At 52.1% G+C, this 15,988-nt stretch overlaps 1 protein-coding gene across 3 annotated transcripts in view; it reads left to right on the plus strand.

Annotated features, from left to right (window-relative positions):
• Positions 1-15,988, plus strand: part of SPTAN1 (spectrin alpha, non-erythrocytic 1) — a 60,568-nt gene that overhangs the window by 39,641 nt on the left and 4,939 nt on the right. For all 3 annotated transcript variants that reach the window (XM_079927870.1, XM_079927871.1, XM_079927872.1), the window contains 18 exons: positions 355-454; positions 575-772; positions 874-1,020; positions 2,083-2,186; positions 2,292-2,454; positions 4,499-4,630; positions 4,903-5,040; positions 5,858-5,962; positions 7,838-8,046; positions 8,877-8,997; positions 9,182-9,303; positions 9,590-9,722; positions 11,445-11,543; positions 13,045-13,204; positions 13,863-13,939; positions 14,571-14,780; positions 15,160-15,456; positions 15,849-15,961. In XM_079927870.1, coding sequence (XP_079783996.1) covers positions 355-454; positions 575-772; positions 874-1,020; positions 2,083-2,186; positions 2,292-2,454; positions 4,499-4,630; positions 4,903-5,040; positions 5,858-5,962; positions 7,838-8,046; positions 8,877-8,997; positions 9,182-9,303; positions 9,590-9,722; positions 11,445-11,543; positions 13,045-13,204; positions 13,863-13,939; positions 14,571-14,780; positions 15,160-15,456; positions 15,849-15,961 — 2,628 coding nt within the window. The remainder of the gene's footprint in view (positions 1-354; positions 455-574; positions 773-873; positions 1,021-2,082; positions 2,187-2,291; positions 2,455-4,498; positions 4,631-4,902; positions 5,041-5,857; positions 5,963-7,837; positions 8,047-8,876; positions 8,998-9,181; positions 9,304-9,589; positions 9,723-11,444; positions 11,544-13,044; positions 13,205-13,862; positions 13,940-14,570; positions 14,781-15,159; positions 15,457-15,848; positions 15,962-15,988) is intronic.

Consider the following 15,988-nt stretch of genomic DNA (forward strand, 5'->3'; position numbering starts at 1 on the left):
AAAACAAAAAACTTAATCCTAAAGAAAAGCATTTGCGTTTGAAGCTGTAGAAAACTTAACCACAGCTACTGTCTGTAAGAACCTGTTTTTCTGTAGGGTGAGAAGATCTTAGTTATAAACCTGTTCATTCTTCCTCTGAGGAATTCTTGAGTTTTTCTTTTCTTATTATTTCAATAAGACAAACAAGAAGCTTTGAAATACTTTGCCTGGAGTTCTAGCCCCATTCGGTAGATTAACTAGATTAACCCCAAGTAGCCCTCTGAGATAAGAATTATGTAGTTCTCTCTTTTCCTGGGCAGAAGGCCTGCTTGCCAGGTAGCGTAACAGCCATTCCTCTGTGGATCTGGTTTCCAGGGACCTCATGTCTTGGATCAATGGAATCCGAGGGTTGGTGTCCTCAGACGAGCTAGCCAAGGATGTCACCGGAGCCGAGGCCCTGCTGGAACGACACCAGGTAGGTGGGCCTGCGGAGCAGCGGAGACGTGGCTGCCCTGCCAGGCTGGGAGGGCCTTTGCAGCTGACGTGAGAGTGGGCAGCTCCTGCCGGTACCTAATCCCTTCCCTCCTCTTGGCAGGAGCACCGGACGGAAATTGACGCCAGGGCTGGCACTTTCCAGGCATTCGAGCAGTTTGGGCAGCAGCTGTTGGCCCATGGGCACTATGCCAGCCCCGAGATCAAGGAGAAACTGCATATTCTAGATCAGGAGCGTGCGGACCTGGAGAAGGCCTGGGTCCAGCGCAGGATGATGTTGGATCAGTGCCTTGAATTGCAGGTACACGTGCTGGACAGTAGCTTCCTGTTTGCTGCAGGGTTTCTGGCCAGGTAGCTCGTCGCCACAGGCTCTGTCTTCTCACCTGCCCGTCCCCTCTTCAGCTGTTCCACCGGGACTGCGAGCAGGCTGAGAGCTGGATGGCTGCCCGGGAGGCCTTCCTGAGTACCGAAGACAAAGGGGACTCGCTGGACAGCGTGGAGGCTCTCATCAAAAAACACGAGGACTTCGACAAAGCCATTAACGTCCAGGTGAGGCCTTCGTACCTTTCCAGGTTGACATCTTCAGTCTCTCTGTTGGCGTATTCTCCTTTCCCTTCTCAGTGACAAGAGAAAAAAATAGTTATTGTTTGCTTAACTCAGCTGCAGAGCTTTGGCAGCATCCTCAAATTAAAATACTTGGCGTTGACTACAGAGGAAGCAGCGTAGTCCCCATCGGGTCCAGTGCAGAGCTGTGCATTCTAGGAAAAGTGACGTGCATTAATAGTTTTTTAAACTTTATATATAAATTCTGGCACTTCTGAGGTTTTGTTTGTTCGTTTGAGGCATACTTTTAAAAATGTTCATGTTATCCAATTTGTGTCTTTTTTTATGTTATTTATTTTTGGCTGCGTTGGGTCTTCGTTGCTGCACACAGGCTTTCTCTAGTTGCGGAGAGTGGGGGGGCTACTCTTCATTGCGGTGCGCGGGCTTCTCACTGCAGTGGCTTCTCTCGTTGTGGAGCACGTGGTCTCGGCCAGTGGGCTTCAGAAGTTGTGGCGCACGGGCTTAGTTGCTCCGCAGCATGTGGGATCTTCCCGGACCAGAGCTCAAACCTGTGTCCCCTGCATTGGCAGGCGGATTCTTAACCACTGCGCCACCAGGGAAGTCCCATTTCTGAGGTTTTAATAACAGAGATGCCACAGGGAAAAATTTTTATACCGAAAGGGAAGAAAAACAAACTTATGGGTAGGTAAGTGAATCCATGAACGTAAACTAGAAGATGCAAAACTCCTTGGCTTAGAAACCATTTTGTTGAAAATCGGACAGTGTTTTCTTATGAAACCTAATCTTGTACGTGACCTCTGCTGGTGCTCAAGCCCCGGCCCCACCCCAGCGTGACCTGGAATCTTCTTGAGTTAAACTCTACTCTAATAATGATTGAAATCAAGCTTTCCTCTGGCTTTTTACACTCCTGCTTCTAGAGTGTCAGTGTATTCTGATCGTATCACCAGCTAGTCACCCAAAATAACCATTCTCTTCTCGAGACCTACAGTCCAGGCGAGGCAGAGTCGTCTTGCCCGCCTTGACCTCACGCCTCTTGTTTGCCGACAGGAGGAGAAGATCGCCGCCCTGCAGTCCTTTGCCGACCAGCTCATCGCCGGCGGCCACTACGCCAAAGGCGACATCTCCAGCCGGCGCAACGAGGTTCTGGACAGGTGGGTGGTCTGTGCAGCCGACGGGTCTTGCCGCCCTTGTGTGAGCGGCCCAGCCTGTCTAGTTCTGTGGGGTGCTCACCTTTGCTCTCGGTTTCACTTTCTCAGGTGGCGACGTCTGAAAGCCCAGATGATTGAGAAGAGGTCAAAGCTGGGAGAATCGCAGACTCTCCAACAGTTCAGCCGGGATGTGGATGAGATTGAGGCTTGGATCAGTGAAAAATTACAGACTGCAAGTGATGAGTCATATAAGGATCCTACCAACATCCAGGTGAGCTGAACAGATGAGCTGTTTATCTCCAAAGTAGCCTATGTTATTGAGTAGATCTTGTTAAAATAAGCTATCTTTAAAAGAGGGAGATACCTCTAAGACAACTTCCTCGTACCCTCAGTGATGCCGAGAAAAAGTATCTTAATAAGATGAACCGGTGGGAAAGCCTCACTTAAATGATGAGAGCCGTTTCAGAAGCCGCTTTCCTCATTTGCCTCTGTTGAAACCGTGTCTGCTATTAAAGCGTCTGCAGAAAAGGCCCCCTTGTATTTGCTGTTCCTGAATGCTCACCTTCCCAGGGGAAGTACGACAGCAAAATGAGTTTCTGTTGAATAGCTGATGTGCATATTCACATTAAGTGTACTGAACTCTCGTTATTTTAATTTATTTTTGTAGCTTTCCAAGCTGCTGGTAAGTTTTATGTTTTTTTTTTAAGAGTTCTAGTTAAACGAGCTCCAGTGTTTGTGCTCTTGTGTGTAGATTCTCGCAATTGTAGATTCTGCCGGTGTCGCCTCATCCATGCTTTTCATTTCTAATCATCCGTCAGCCTCCATTCAAGTGTCCCCATGGGATGTGGCTTTCTCTGTTGTAATTAGCCTGCAGCCCTTCGCTCCCCCTCCCCCTCCTAATTTATCACTTAGGCAGGTTGTGCACAGTGTTTGATCTGGGGGGCAGTAGCTGACTGCTTTCTTTTAAGAGGTGTGCTTCTTTTAAAAAATGAAGTCGCTTTTTCTGCGTAAACTTGGGTTCCTCTTGCTCTGGGCTCATGGCTCTCGGTGGACTAGGGCAGGGCCAGGTGTGAGAGTTTCGTTGCCCACGCAGTCTGGCATCCAGAAGTGCTGGCCACTGGAGAGGGACAGCTGGAGATCCACAGAGAGGCAGGTGATCTGCTTCCTAAGTCTAAGAGGAACTGGGGGTGAGAGGTTAAGATAAAAGTGAACATTACCCAAGGGGCAGGGAAAGAGACTTTCCAGTCAAAGCGTAGCTTAGAAGTTGCCTAAATGGTTGGAAGAAATGAAGAAATAGAATGGATGGGAGTTGAGCCAAAGAACGATCAGAACAAGAAACAGAAGAAGAGGGGCTTTTGTCAGGATGCGTGGGCATTTGAGACTTTTTGTTTCTGTAGTTGGGCTTGGGCGCAGAGTTGGTGCAGGGACGCTTCAGGTTGGTGCTGCATTTCGCCAGCCACATGGCTCCATCTTTTGACAGTTGCTGCCCCTGAAATGAAACATTTGATGCAGAATCCTTCCCCAGTTGTACTGCTTTTTTCCTTTTAGTTCTTTTTTCCCCATATCACATTCTTGCCTGCAGCCCCGCATTTCTCACCCACCCAGAACTGCCCCACAGCTGCGTCCTCCCACTTGTCTCCCGTGGTGCCCCCCCAGCCTCAGATGCCCATCATCCTCCCAGCCCTCTCTTCTAGCAAAAAGAAATTCTTACCTACAGTCAAGCCTGGATTTTGACAAATCCAGCAGGTTTGATTGATTGCAGCTGCCAGATGAGAAGCCGGCAAAGCCAGGGTTTGCGGCAGCTTCTTCTCTGTCGACGGAGGGGAGGCTGGCCCTCGGACACCTTGTTTCATAGTGCCTGCCACCTTAGGTGATGAGAGGGCCGTATGTGTGTCACTAGTTAGAGCTGCTTTCCACTAAGGAGAAAGCCGTGGATGGAAATTGATGCACAAGTAGATCCAAAACTACAGTTGGCCGTTACCAGCTCCTGCAAAATGTTAGAAAGTGTATAATTCTAGGATTTCACTCACAGATAGCTAGTCCAGCTGACTTAGGAGTTGACACAGTTCACCTCCTGAGCTGGTGCATTTCCTTCCTCCAAGCTCGGACCTTCTGCTGAACTTCCATCAGACTGAGCCCTAAAGTATTTCGCACAGATTCTGTGATGACCTTCTGTAAAAATGTTGACACTTGCCCCTAGTTCCTCGAGTCTGCTACCACTCCCTCCCTTCTGAGAACCCCTTCTCCCTGAAAAGACAGAGCCTAGCAGGACCTGGTTTCAAAAGGTTGTGGCAGGGTTTCTTTGGTGTTTTCAGAGCAAGCACCAGAAGCATCAGGCCTTCGAAGCAGAACTGCATGCCAATGCGGACCGGATTCGAGGGGTTATCGACATGGGCAACTCCCTCATTGACCGCGGGGCCTGTGCCGGCAGCGAGGATGCCGTCAAGGTACGCCGTCCCCCAGTTCCCCTCCTCCTGGCCTGGGAAGAAGAGGGGGCTGGATTTGACTTTCAGCTTTACCGTCAGCTTGATGATGACTCTAGAATGCAGTCTTAGGAGAATAAACAGACGACTTCTGGCTGCGTTGCTGAGGGGATGCTAGTGAGAGTGGCTCCTGTGAGCATCTTCCGTCCTCCTCTGTGAGGGGCGTCAGGTCGGCTTCCAGAGAGGGCGCTGACCGTGGAGTTGGCCATGTCCAACGGCCCTCTTCTCTTGCCCAGGCCCGGCTGGCCGCCTTAGCTGACCAGTGGCAGTTCCTGGTGCAGAAGTCGGCTGAGAAGAGCCAGAAGCTGAAAGAAGCCAACAAGCAGCAGAACTTCAACACTGGGATCAAGGACTTCGACTTCTGGCTCTCTGAGGTGAGGCCACGGGGCTTCCCTTCCCCACTGGAGGATTCCGTGGAAAGGCAGGGCTCTCCCGACGTCCCTTTTAACAGAAATCATCATCAAGTGTGAGCTGTGTACTCTGAGGGATTTGTAGTCAGAGGGAGGGAATGTTTACACAAGAGAGAGCTTATCTCTGGTTGGACATGGGTCACTTGTTTCCATAGGAAAATGCAAACAGGAGTGGGTGGTGGGGTCTGTGTGCAGGCCGCTGTCACGGTGCCCAGATAGAAACCAGAACCAAAGAGCCCGGAGTCCAGAGTTAGTCCTGCGGTCTCTGTAGACTGTTTGGAGAGTACAGAAAGTAAAAAGAAATAAAACATTTTTAAAGACCACTATTCTGTATCTCTCTGGTCTACACCTATTTCCGTGACTTTTTGTGTAACAGTTCTTTCATGTGTATTTGAGCTCATGACGTAATTTTTCATCAGTACGTATTGGTGGTGGTATGTCAAGTCATGAAAAGTCTTCCTGAACATTTGAATAACTGCCTTAGACCATCACAGAGTTAGGCCATAATTTAACCATTCCCATACTGTTGGCCACACTTGGTGCTCCCAGCTTTGGGGGATACGTTTTGCTGCAGTGAACATCTCTGTACATTAGTCTTTGCCCAAGCTGCTGCCTCTCTGCCCAGGGGAGGGTCCACGCCAAGCTGGCACAGCAGCAGCGTGTGGTAGGGAAGTTCAGCTGTCCAGACGGGGGAGCCTGGGGGACGAGTGGGCATCCTGGGTTTGCCAGGACAAGGGATGCGCTCCAGATGGCAGCCTTCCCTTTCATGTTTCATTGCCAGGTGGAAGCCCTGCTGGCCTCTGAGGATTATGGCAAAGACCTGGCTTCTGTGAACAACCTGCTAAAAAAACATCAACTGCTGGAGGCGGACATCTCTGCCCATGAGGTAAGCAGAGGGGGCGCCAGGCCGGGCTTGGGACACGGCCGCGCGTGACTCTAAGGCACCTGGTGCATTCGGGGAAGGACAGTGGTGTTCATCCCTTAAAGCCACGGTGCTCAAACGCTGTGGTCTCGGGGCCATTTTGTACTCCGAACTATTATTGAGAGCCCCTAGGAGAGTTAGTTATGTGGGTTTTATCTATTAGAATTTGCCATTATTAAAAATTAAATTTTTAGAGTTAAATTTTTTAAAACAATTTCAAAAACATTAAAAAATAATTTCAAAAGGTTACCTACTGTATAATTTCATTTATATGATATTCTCAAAATGACAGATTATAGAGATGGAGAACAGATACGTGGTTGCCAGGAGTTAGGGACAGGGTAGGGGTACAACTGTAAAGACGATACGGAAGTTCCTTTGTGCTCTCAGAACAAGGTCCATATCTTGATCTTGGCGGTAGTTACGTAAATCTACGCATATGATAAAACTGCATGGAAATACTTGCACATACTCAGGGACACACAAATGCATATAAAAATTGGTGAAATCTGAATAAGATCTATGAATTGTAGCAATGTAAGAAAACTGAGAAAAATGTGTTAATTCGTTTAAAATAATAAACCCATCACAAGTTAACGTAAGTAACATTTTTTTATGTATAATGTCTCTGTTTTTCCAAAAACAAAAATATAGCAAGAAGAGTCACACTGGTTACATTTTTTGCAAATCTCTTTGATGTCCAGCTTGATAGAAGACAGCTGGATTCTTAGAGCTGCTTCTGAATTCAGTTTGTTGTGTGTGATGAAAATACAGCCTCACACAGGTAGAGGAGGGAGTAGTATTTTAATTCAGATAATTGTCGATACTTTCTGATACTACATCCAGCTCAGTAGGTGGTAGTTTCTAAAGGTTAGTTGGAAAGTGGACTCGGAAACACTGTCAGCTTTTCATACTGTTTATATGTAAATCCACTGGTCCATCCTGGACTTTGAATGGATCATTTACTCACGCCTGAGGTTACAGAATCATTAGGGAAGTGTTGATTCGCAGAGTTCAGATCTTCTAAATGTTGACACGTGTCTATATGGTATCAAACATCACGTTCGTTAACATCACAGCCAGTCTCAACGGAAAAATCTACACGTATCGGGAAGCTGTCAGGCTCACGGAGGTGGATGCCAATTTTCCAAAATTCTAATTTCCTCATGAAAGTTTGAATTTTATCATTAGCAAACTCAGTTTTCCTTAAAGTGACAGGTTCACTTTATTCATTGTTGACAAAGTATTTGTCAGCTCCCAAAGTCAGAATGACCATAGATTGTCCGTTGGCCGTTCTTTCAAGTGAAACTGAGGTTCCGTGGAAGAAGTGGCCAGTTCAGCTCGGAACGTGCGCTTCTCCTCAGCGCAGTCATTGAACTTCGGCACTCGGCGGAAGTGCTTCGTGTGGGTTCCCCGTTTTATCAGACAGGATATTAAAACGACACGTACTCAAAGATGGAGACTTAATAAAATTAACAGCCTTGCTGCTTGTTTAAGGATGTTCTTAAGTGAAACAGCGATTTCTACTGGGAGTGCGTGGCAGTGAAGAGTTGGATTTCTGCTCGTAGTTTGCCACTGCCTTGAGCAGCGCCACCCCTACCCTGGATTTTGCACCATCGGTGCAAATGTTCACACAGTAAAAAAGGCAGATCATGTTTTTGTATTGTTATGAAAGTAGTTTTGATCTCTTAGAACTCTCGGGGTCCACATACCACACTCAGAGTAACCTGAATAAATCTTAAACCAACCCGTCAGTGAAGAAGTCCCGAGTTCTGATTTACGAGCAGATATTCGTGGGTGCCCCAGATCTCTGACCCCTCCATCGTGTCCCCTGCCCAGGATCGCCTGAAGGACCTGAATAGCCAGGCAGACAGCCTGATGACCAGCAGTGCCTTCGACACCTCCCAAGTGAAGGACAAGCGGGACACCATCAACGGCCGTTTCCAGAAGATCAAGAGCATGGCGGCCTCCCGGCGAGCCAGGCTGAACGAGTCCCACCGCCTGCACCAGTTCTTCCGGGACATGGACGACGAGGAGTCCTGGATCAAGTACGCACCCTGCTCCGGGTGCCCTCGGAGCCTTTCACGGAGGGCGTTAGGAACCCCGGGCTTATCCTCTCCTGGACCGTGGTGGTGAGATGGGAAGTGGGTCAGAAATGGCACGGACTCGGCAGCTGTGCCCAGCTGGTCCCAGCCTCACCGCACGGCCGCGGTGAGACGCCCCGGCTTCCCCTCCTGGTGTCTGGGCATGTGGTGATGGTGGTCGGCCATGGCCTCCACGTGGCGGTGTGTGTGATGGTGTCCAGGGCTTGTCTAGCCCCTGCCCTTAGGTCACTGGCGACATGAGTGAGTTCCCATCTGGGAAAGATGGTCTGATCTCCTGGGGAAGATTGCTGCTTGCAGGAAGAAAAGTTTGTCTTGTTTGTTTTTATCTGCCCTCCCCCAGAATTTCAGTCTGCCTTTGCCAGGTGATGTAGCCTGTGAACAGACCATTTTTAAGGACAGGATTCTCTCAATTCACTGCCTTAAAACACTGTTTACATTAGCATTTTCATGTGTTACCGCGTGTGATACGTGTGTATTTGATCAGGTAGGATTGATAGGGCGACAGCAGCGGCACCTCCTTGTTCTCCAGTGCACCCCGACCCTTTGCAGAGTCGGACACAGGAGGTGCTCCTGGAGATGTACGTGGGCACTGTTCATTGGGGAAGTAGAGGCTTTTTTCCCCAGAAGCCTGGCTTCTGAAGGACTTTCCCAGAGAGATGGGTAGATGCAGGTGAAGGACATCACGGGGTGTGTGAGCTTCACGCTCTTTGACTGCACGTCTCCAGCTGAAGACACGCAGGTGCAGAGGCTGACCACCCTCCTGTGCTGCCCAGGGAGAAGAAGCTGCTGGTGAGCTCGGAGGACTATGGCCGCGACCTGACGGGCGTCCAGAACCTGAGGAAGAAGCACAAACGTTTGGAGGCAGAACTGGCTGCCCACGAGCCGGCGATTCAGGTGAGGCGGGCCTCTCCCGGCCGAGCGGGCAGCGGGACTTGAATGGGCCCAGGTGCGCTCGTCTCACTGAGGTCTCTACAGTGGTTATAGCCCCTCATCCCACAGTGGAGTGGAGAAGGCCTGAGTCTAATGTCGAGGCCCTTTCCTGGAAGCATCTGTTGACCCAGTCATTCTTGCCTGTCAGGGTGTCCTGGACACCGGAAAGAAGCTGTCGGATGATAACACCATCGGGAAGGAGGAGATAGAGCAGCGCCTGGCGCAGTTCGTGGAGCACTGGAAGGAGCTGAAGCGGCTGGCGGCCGCCCGGTGAGCGTGGCGGAGGGCGGTGCCAGGGCCCTCCTGCGCCCCCGGGGCTCTCCTCTTGGCTGTGCCAGCACCGCGGTTGGCTTGCTCTGACAGGCCCAGGCCGAGCTGGTCCCGTTATGTGAATCCGGACCGAGCATATGGTTCCAGGATCTCGTGTTGGACCAGCAGTCGCTGCTCTGTGTTAGGGCTCGAGTGAACCGTTTACGTCCCACGCTCGTCATTCGTGTTTGTAAGCGTCCAGGTTAGAGGAGATTATGGCTGATTTCATACTGTCCCCTGTGATTAGGGGCCAGCGGCTAGAAGAGTCCTTGGAGTATCAGCAGTTTGTAGCCAACGTGGAGGAGGAGGAAGCCTGGATCAATGAGAAGATGACCCTGGTGGCCAGTGAGGATTATGGAGACACTCTTGCTGCCATCCAGGTCAGAGAAACTGGAGGTGCTGCCTGCTGCTTCCCCCCCCCCCCCGCCCCCGCCCCCGCGCAGCTGCCTGCCCCACCCTTTTCCTGCCAGCTTGCTCGGTGGCCGTGCTCTTCCCAGGAGAGCACTCAGAGCCGGCAGCCGGCGTCTCGTTGGCGGGTCTCGGTCCTCAAGATCCCATGCAAGAGACGCTGCCCCTCTGTAGACAAAATTGGGGTGACTTTGTCAGCCCCAGTTCATGGAGTCCTGCTGTCAGCCCAGCAGTATGGTTGGTATCGTTAACCACAGGTTACTAGAACCCTGTAGTTTCCTGTGGCTGCCTTAGCGAAGTACCACAAACTGAGTGGCTTTGAAACAACAGAAACTTGTTCTGTCCTGGTTGGCGAGGCAGAGGCCTGGGATCAGGGTGTCGACGGGGCCTTGCTCTCGCCGAGGCTTCTAGGAGAGGACCCTTCTTGCCTCTCCCAGCTTCTGGTAGCTGGGCTTGTGGCAGCGTGACTCGAACCTCTGCTGTGCTTTCGCATGGCTGTCTTCCCTCTGTGTCTTTGTGTCCCCGTGGCATTCTGTCTGCCTGTGTCTGTGTCCAGATTTCCCTCTTCTTATATATGTAGGACACCAGTCATACTGGATTAGGACCCGCCCTGATGACCTGTCTTAACTTGATTGCACCTGCAGAGGACTCGTTTCCACATTCTTAGGTGCTAAGGTCTGGACCCATATCTCTGGGAGGATGCAGTTCAACCCGTAACATATTTCCTAAATACATTGGTTACCTATTGTTGTGTCACAACCCTAAAAACAAGTTTATTTCCCACAGTTCTGTGCATTGATGGGCATTGCCTCTGCTGCTCTCACTGGGACCCCCTAACACAGCTGCACTGAGGCAGAAGGCCTCTGGGCTGAGAGGTGCATGGTGATGGCACTCAGGTGGCTCCAGCTGGGACGTCTCAGTCCCCTCCACGTGGCCTCTCACCATCGGGCAGCTTAGATCAGCTTCTTCAGGCAGCGTTCAAAGAGGCAAAGGCAAGGCTGCGGGATCCTAAGGCGTAGCCTGTGGGACAGAGCAGCCCTGGGTCTCGGGGGTGAGCCGACTCCCCTCTTCATAGGAGGAACTGCACGTTGTGGTCGGGTGTTCCTCCGTCCGTGCCACCAACTGTGGAAGCAGAGTTAGCATTCCCGAGGGTCAGGGTAGCCCCAGAGCTGCGCTCCTCCCAGTGGGAATCCTGTTCAGCTAGTTGGGGGACGCAGGTAGGAGGCAGACGCAGTCAGTGGTTTCCTGTCCTCTGCATCGCTGTGTTCCCTGGAAGCCGACACGAGGGGTGTTGTCTCCAGCACTTCAGCTGTACGGAGGAAAAGACAAGATTTGGGAGGTCCCGCAGGAGATGTGCTCCGGTTAAACCCTAGGGCGGGTGTCACTGTTCTGTTCGTGCTTATTTGAAGGCTGCTCGGTGTCCATTCTCTGGTCTCCTACAGGGAAAGGGGCCTGTGCTGGTTGACTGGCGGCAGCCTCACCCCTTCAGAAAGGCCTCTGGTTATGCTCGTGGTGTCCTCGTTTTACTGCTGTAGGATTTTCTGTTTATCCTGTACCTGTCTGTTGTCTTAGCCCCAGCTGGACTGGGGTGCGTGCGAGGGCACCTTGCAGTCCTGCTCCTCTGGCCCCGGGGCCTGGCCCACCGCACGCACGTGCCAGGCCCTCAGTGGCGAGCCTTGCTGTTTCCCCTCCAGGGCTTACTGAAGAAACATGAAGCCTTCGAGACAGACTTCACTGTCCACAAGGACCGGGTGAATGACGTCTGCACTAACGGACAAGACCTCATTAAGAAGGTGAGCCTGGCCCGCTGGTAAGACCCTCATTTCTCGCTCCGGGACACCGCGTGCTGGTACCACAACCCGCAAAGCTCCTCCCCGGGATACTCACCAGACAGAGATCTGCGTGGAGACCGGTAGCGGCTCCATTCCTGCATTCCGTGTTTAACTGGATATTTACCCCCTTCTTGAAGGCAGTTAGTAAAGCCATTCTGCAGCAGTTGTTTTTCTCTGCTTTAATTAAGCAAAGAAGCATCCCTGCTGTGACATTGGCACTCCCGTGTGTTTGCTCTTCTAGTTTACTTCTCCAGGAATACAAGCTCTTTCTAGAGGTGGTAGAAAACACAAGTGGGCAGGTCAAAACAGTCACCCATAGGACCACCACCGGAGATGGCCCCAGTGAGACCTCCGTGCCGGACCCTCCAGACCCTCCTCATGCTGAGGCATCCACTGGGCTAAACGGCCGCTGTGCAGTGGGTGTACGTCGCTGTGTGAAACCTGGCTGCTGTCCAGGATGTTTTATAAATGTGTCTGTCAGAATCACAAGGTTCATTTCATTCAAACAGCTTTCTAGGGAGAAAGCAAAAAATAAGGGGTCTTGGTGCTTTCTCAGCAGCAGTGAAGTCGAGTCACTCCCCAGCTGAAATCCAGACTAAACGCGGTGCCGCGATCTGTCACGAGGTCCACAAGACATGTAGTTGCACGAGACAAATGACTTCTATCGACTGATTTCCTGTCACAAACACATAATGAGTAAATAAAATTCCTCATCACAGAATTTGCACTGGTGATCAGGCCTTAAGACTAGAGATTTGGTCCACAGGAGGTAACTGTAGTTAAAACCTGTGTTCACTAGGGAGCTTTTCTCCTCACTCTTGTGGGCAAACAACCTAACGGAGACTAATTTCAGATACAGACCATGTCCGCGTAGATGAGGCCTGTGTACGACTCCCCACACACAAGTGCGCCCCACCTGTGAGATGACGGCTTGTGAATGTCCTTCAGCCTTGGGGCAGAGAGCCTGGTGCTCTCGTTCCAACAGCAATCTTCGTTTCCTCCCTGAGTTTCTTTCTGAATTTTATGCTGACTTATGGTTTGTGTTTTCACATACAGTTTTAACCAAGACTGCATCAGAGTGTTTGGGGCTTAATAATTTTTAATATCCACAGTGTGAAAACATTGTTCCAAGCCATTGTTTTTATCGCATACGTATAGTAGCCATTGAGTCATAATTATTTAGGCTTTTTCTAAGTTTTTGCTGTCAGAAATGACACTAATGAATACATCATCGTGACTTAACATTTTATCACATTCCTCATTATTACTTATAGGAGTAGAATTGCCAGTGTTCATCTCTTTAAGGCTCTTAGAAAAGCCTTCCCCCATTCTCCTGGCGGTGGGCAGGGGAGCACGGCCTGTCACAGAGGTTACAAGCCTGCCTGCGCCCTGCAGGGAGGGTGCAGATCAGGTAACCGCAGCAGGGGCCAGGCTGACAGGGTGTGCCTTCTCCACGGCCTAGAACAATCACCATGAGGAGAACATCTCTTCAAAGATGAAGGGCCTGAATGGGAAAGTATCAGACTTGGAGAAAGCTGCCGCCCAGAGGAAGGCAAAGCTCGACGAGAACTCGGCCTTCCTTCAGTTCAACTGGAAGGCTGACGTGGTGGAGTCCTGGATTGGTAAGCATGGCCTCGGCGCTGCCCAAACCTCTTACCCTCCCGGGCCGGGAAGATTGTTCAGAACCACAGCCTGTTTGCTTCCTACGCAGCTGGTTTTCTTCTGCAGAGAAGAAACCGCTGGAATGTGAGCGTATCAGAGACCCCTGCCACCGGGTAGACCACTGGTGGCAGCGGGAGACAGGGTCCTGAGGCAGAGAGCCGAGCCTCAGCAGTGCCCCTGGGCCGGCACGAGGGTTAACGAAACAAAGGTCCTGTAACGCTGAAAGAAGCAGTGGGCACCACAACACAAATAAGGGCCCCACGAGCCGGACCAGCCTGCACCGGAACTGTCCCCGAGCTACACGGGTCCAGGGTGTGATCCAGCCCCCAGGCGAGGAGGAACTGCACCGATTTCAGGACCCACATGACCTTGGTAGTTGCTGTCGCATCAGTAGCGACTGAACAGCATCTAAGACAGGCTGGAGGGACCCCTTCAGGACACAGACGTAGAAGGGGGCCCAGGTACAGGGAGGAGCCAGCTCATTTGGGTTCAGAGACTGCTGTCAGTAGTATTGGAATTCAAATGTAAGCAAAATAATAGGTGCCTCAGTTTTCTTCTTTTCTTTTAAATTTGTCACATTGAAAAGGGATGGTTGATTTCCCATGCTTGGTTTTCTAGGTGAAAAGGAGAACAGCTTGAAGACAGATGATTATGGTCGAGATCTATCTTCTGTCCAAACTCTCCTTACCAAACAGGTCAGCCGTGGCTGCTTTGTTGATTGATTGAAATGTACTCAAATAGTATTTCCTGGTGAATGAGTGATGGTTAGCATCTTTCATTGAGACATTTGACTATTTATATTAGGCCCTAGGGGCCAGCAGTGAACAAGCTTCCTGGTCCTCAGGAAGCTCTCAGATTAGGCCTCTGAGCTGCAGCCTGATGGGTGCTAACAGGGCAGAGCACAGCAGGATGTGGACTTCACTCAAGAGGTGTCTGACTCAGTTTCCAGCAGGCAGGCGTTGACGGGAAAGTCTTCCCAGAGGTGACATCCAAGCTAGATCATGGAGGGTAAACTGAAAGTGGTTGGTGAAGAGCTGGGCGGGTATTCTTGGCAGAGGTAGTGGGGAGAGCCCGGGTGCCTCAGCCCGAGGCTGAAAGCAGGGCCTGGGAGGAGCTGCCTCAGTGACCTGAGGTCTGGAGGAGATGCAGCAAAGTGGTGACCAAGGTGTGACCAAGGGTCAGGAGGAGGTGGGGACTCGAGGCTGACGGTCTGGCCTGGGCAGCTGGCTGGACAGACGCAGGTGCCGTCCGAGCTGAGGTGCCGGGAGGCGTACGGTCTCATCTCAGTGCGGTCCCTGCATGTTGCCTTCTCGCTCCTCGTTCCAGGAAACCTTCGATGCTGGCCTGCAGGCCTTCCAGCAGGAGGGCATCGCCAACATCACTGCCCTCAAAGATCAGCTGCTGGCCGCCAAGCACATCCAGTCAAAGGCCATCGAGGCCCGGCACGCCGCCCTCATGAAAAGGTGGAGCCAGCTTCTGGCCAACTCAGCCACCCGGAAGAAGAAGCTGCTGGAGGCGCAGAGTCATTTCCGCAAGGTGAGCTTGGCCCCGGCCTAGCTCAACCAGCTCAACGCACAGGGAAAGCAAACCCCTCTCTCGGGACAGAGGTTCTGCACGGGGCTGTGGAGTCGGCGTAAACCAAGGGAAGGGGACCCTTGCCTTCAGGAGGCTGCTGCTCGGAAGCTTCCGGGAAGACTGAGCTTGCACGCCCCAGGGAAAGGGGAGAAAGAGGGAGGACTTTTCAGCAGTGGGAGGAGGGCGGCAGAGAGCTGAGCCGAGCCAAGCCGAGCAAGCCCGACACCCTGGGGACGACCCCCACCTTCCTGGTGCCCACACCACCGCCCCCCCACCCGCCCACCAAGGATGGTCCACACAGCCCCTGCAGCTGTGCTGACTCAGTCTCCTCTGCTTTCAGGTGGAGGACCTCTTCCTGACCTTTGCCAAAAAGGCTTCCGCCTTCAACAGCTGGTTTGAAAACGCAGAGGAGGACTTAACAGACCCGGTGCGCTGCAACTCCCTGGAAGAGATCAAGGCCTTGCGTGAGGCCCACGACGCCTTCCGCTCCTCGCTCAGCTCGGCCCAGGCCGACTTCAACCAGCTGGCCGAGCTGGACCGCCAGATCAAGAGCTTCCGCGTGGCCTCCAACCCGTACACCTGGTTCACCATGGAGGCCCTGGAGGAGACCTGGAGGAACCTGCAGAAGATCATCAAGGTGCCCTTCTCCGCTGGGCCGGGTGTGGCGCTGGGCAGGGAAGCCCTTCCTGGCTGAAGCGTGAGGAGATGGGGGAGGAAGCGCAGTTTCATTCATCACAAGTCACCCTGTGTGGGTCCCGCTGGCCCGCATGGCTGTGATCGGCCCTCCCACCCACCCCCCAGCGTCTTGTGAGGTCTCTGGGGAAGCGGGCTGGCGAATGCCTCCCAGACGCCTTCCGTGCTGTCTGTGGGTTGAGATGAACAGCTCGTCCTCCCTGACCCCCCGAGTAGCTTCAGAAAACTACGCCCTGTTCCTCTCAAATGTTGAGACGAGCCGGTCAGTGGCTGAGCCTCGAGCCTGTCCATGAAGCGGGGCGGGGATGACATGCCTCTTCCTCCCTCGGTCCTTAGGAAAGGGAGCTGGAGCTGCAGAAGGAGCAGCGCCGGCAGGAGGAGAACGACAAGCTGCGCCAGGAGTTCGCCCAGCACGCCAACGCCTTCCACCAGTGGATCCAGGAGACCAGGTGCGGCCCCGGGAGTGCTCGGTCCTG

This window comes from Stenella coeruleoalba (assembly GCF_951394435.1).
Source record: "Stenella coeruleoalba genome assembly, chromosome: 7".
NCBI classification, from domain to species: Eukaryota; Metazoa; Chordata; class Mammalia; order Artiodactyla; family Delphinidae; genus Stenella; species Stenella coeruleoalba.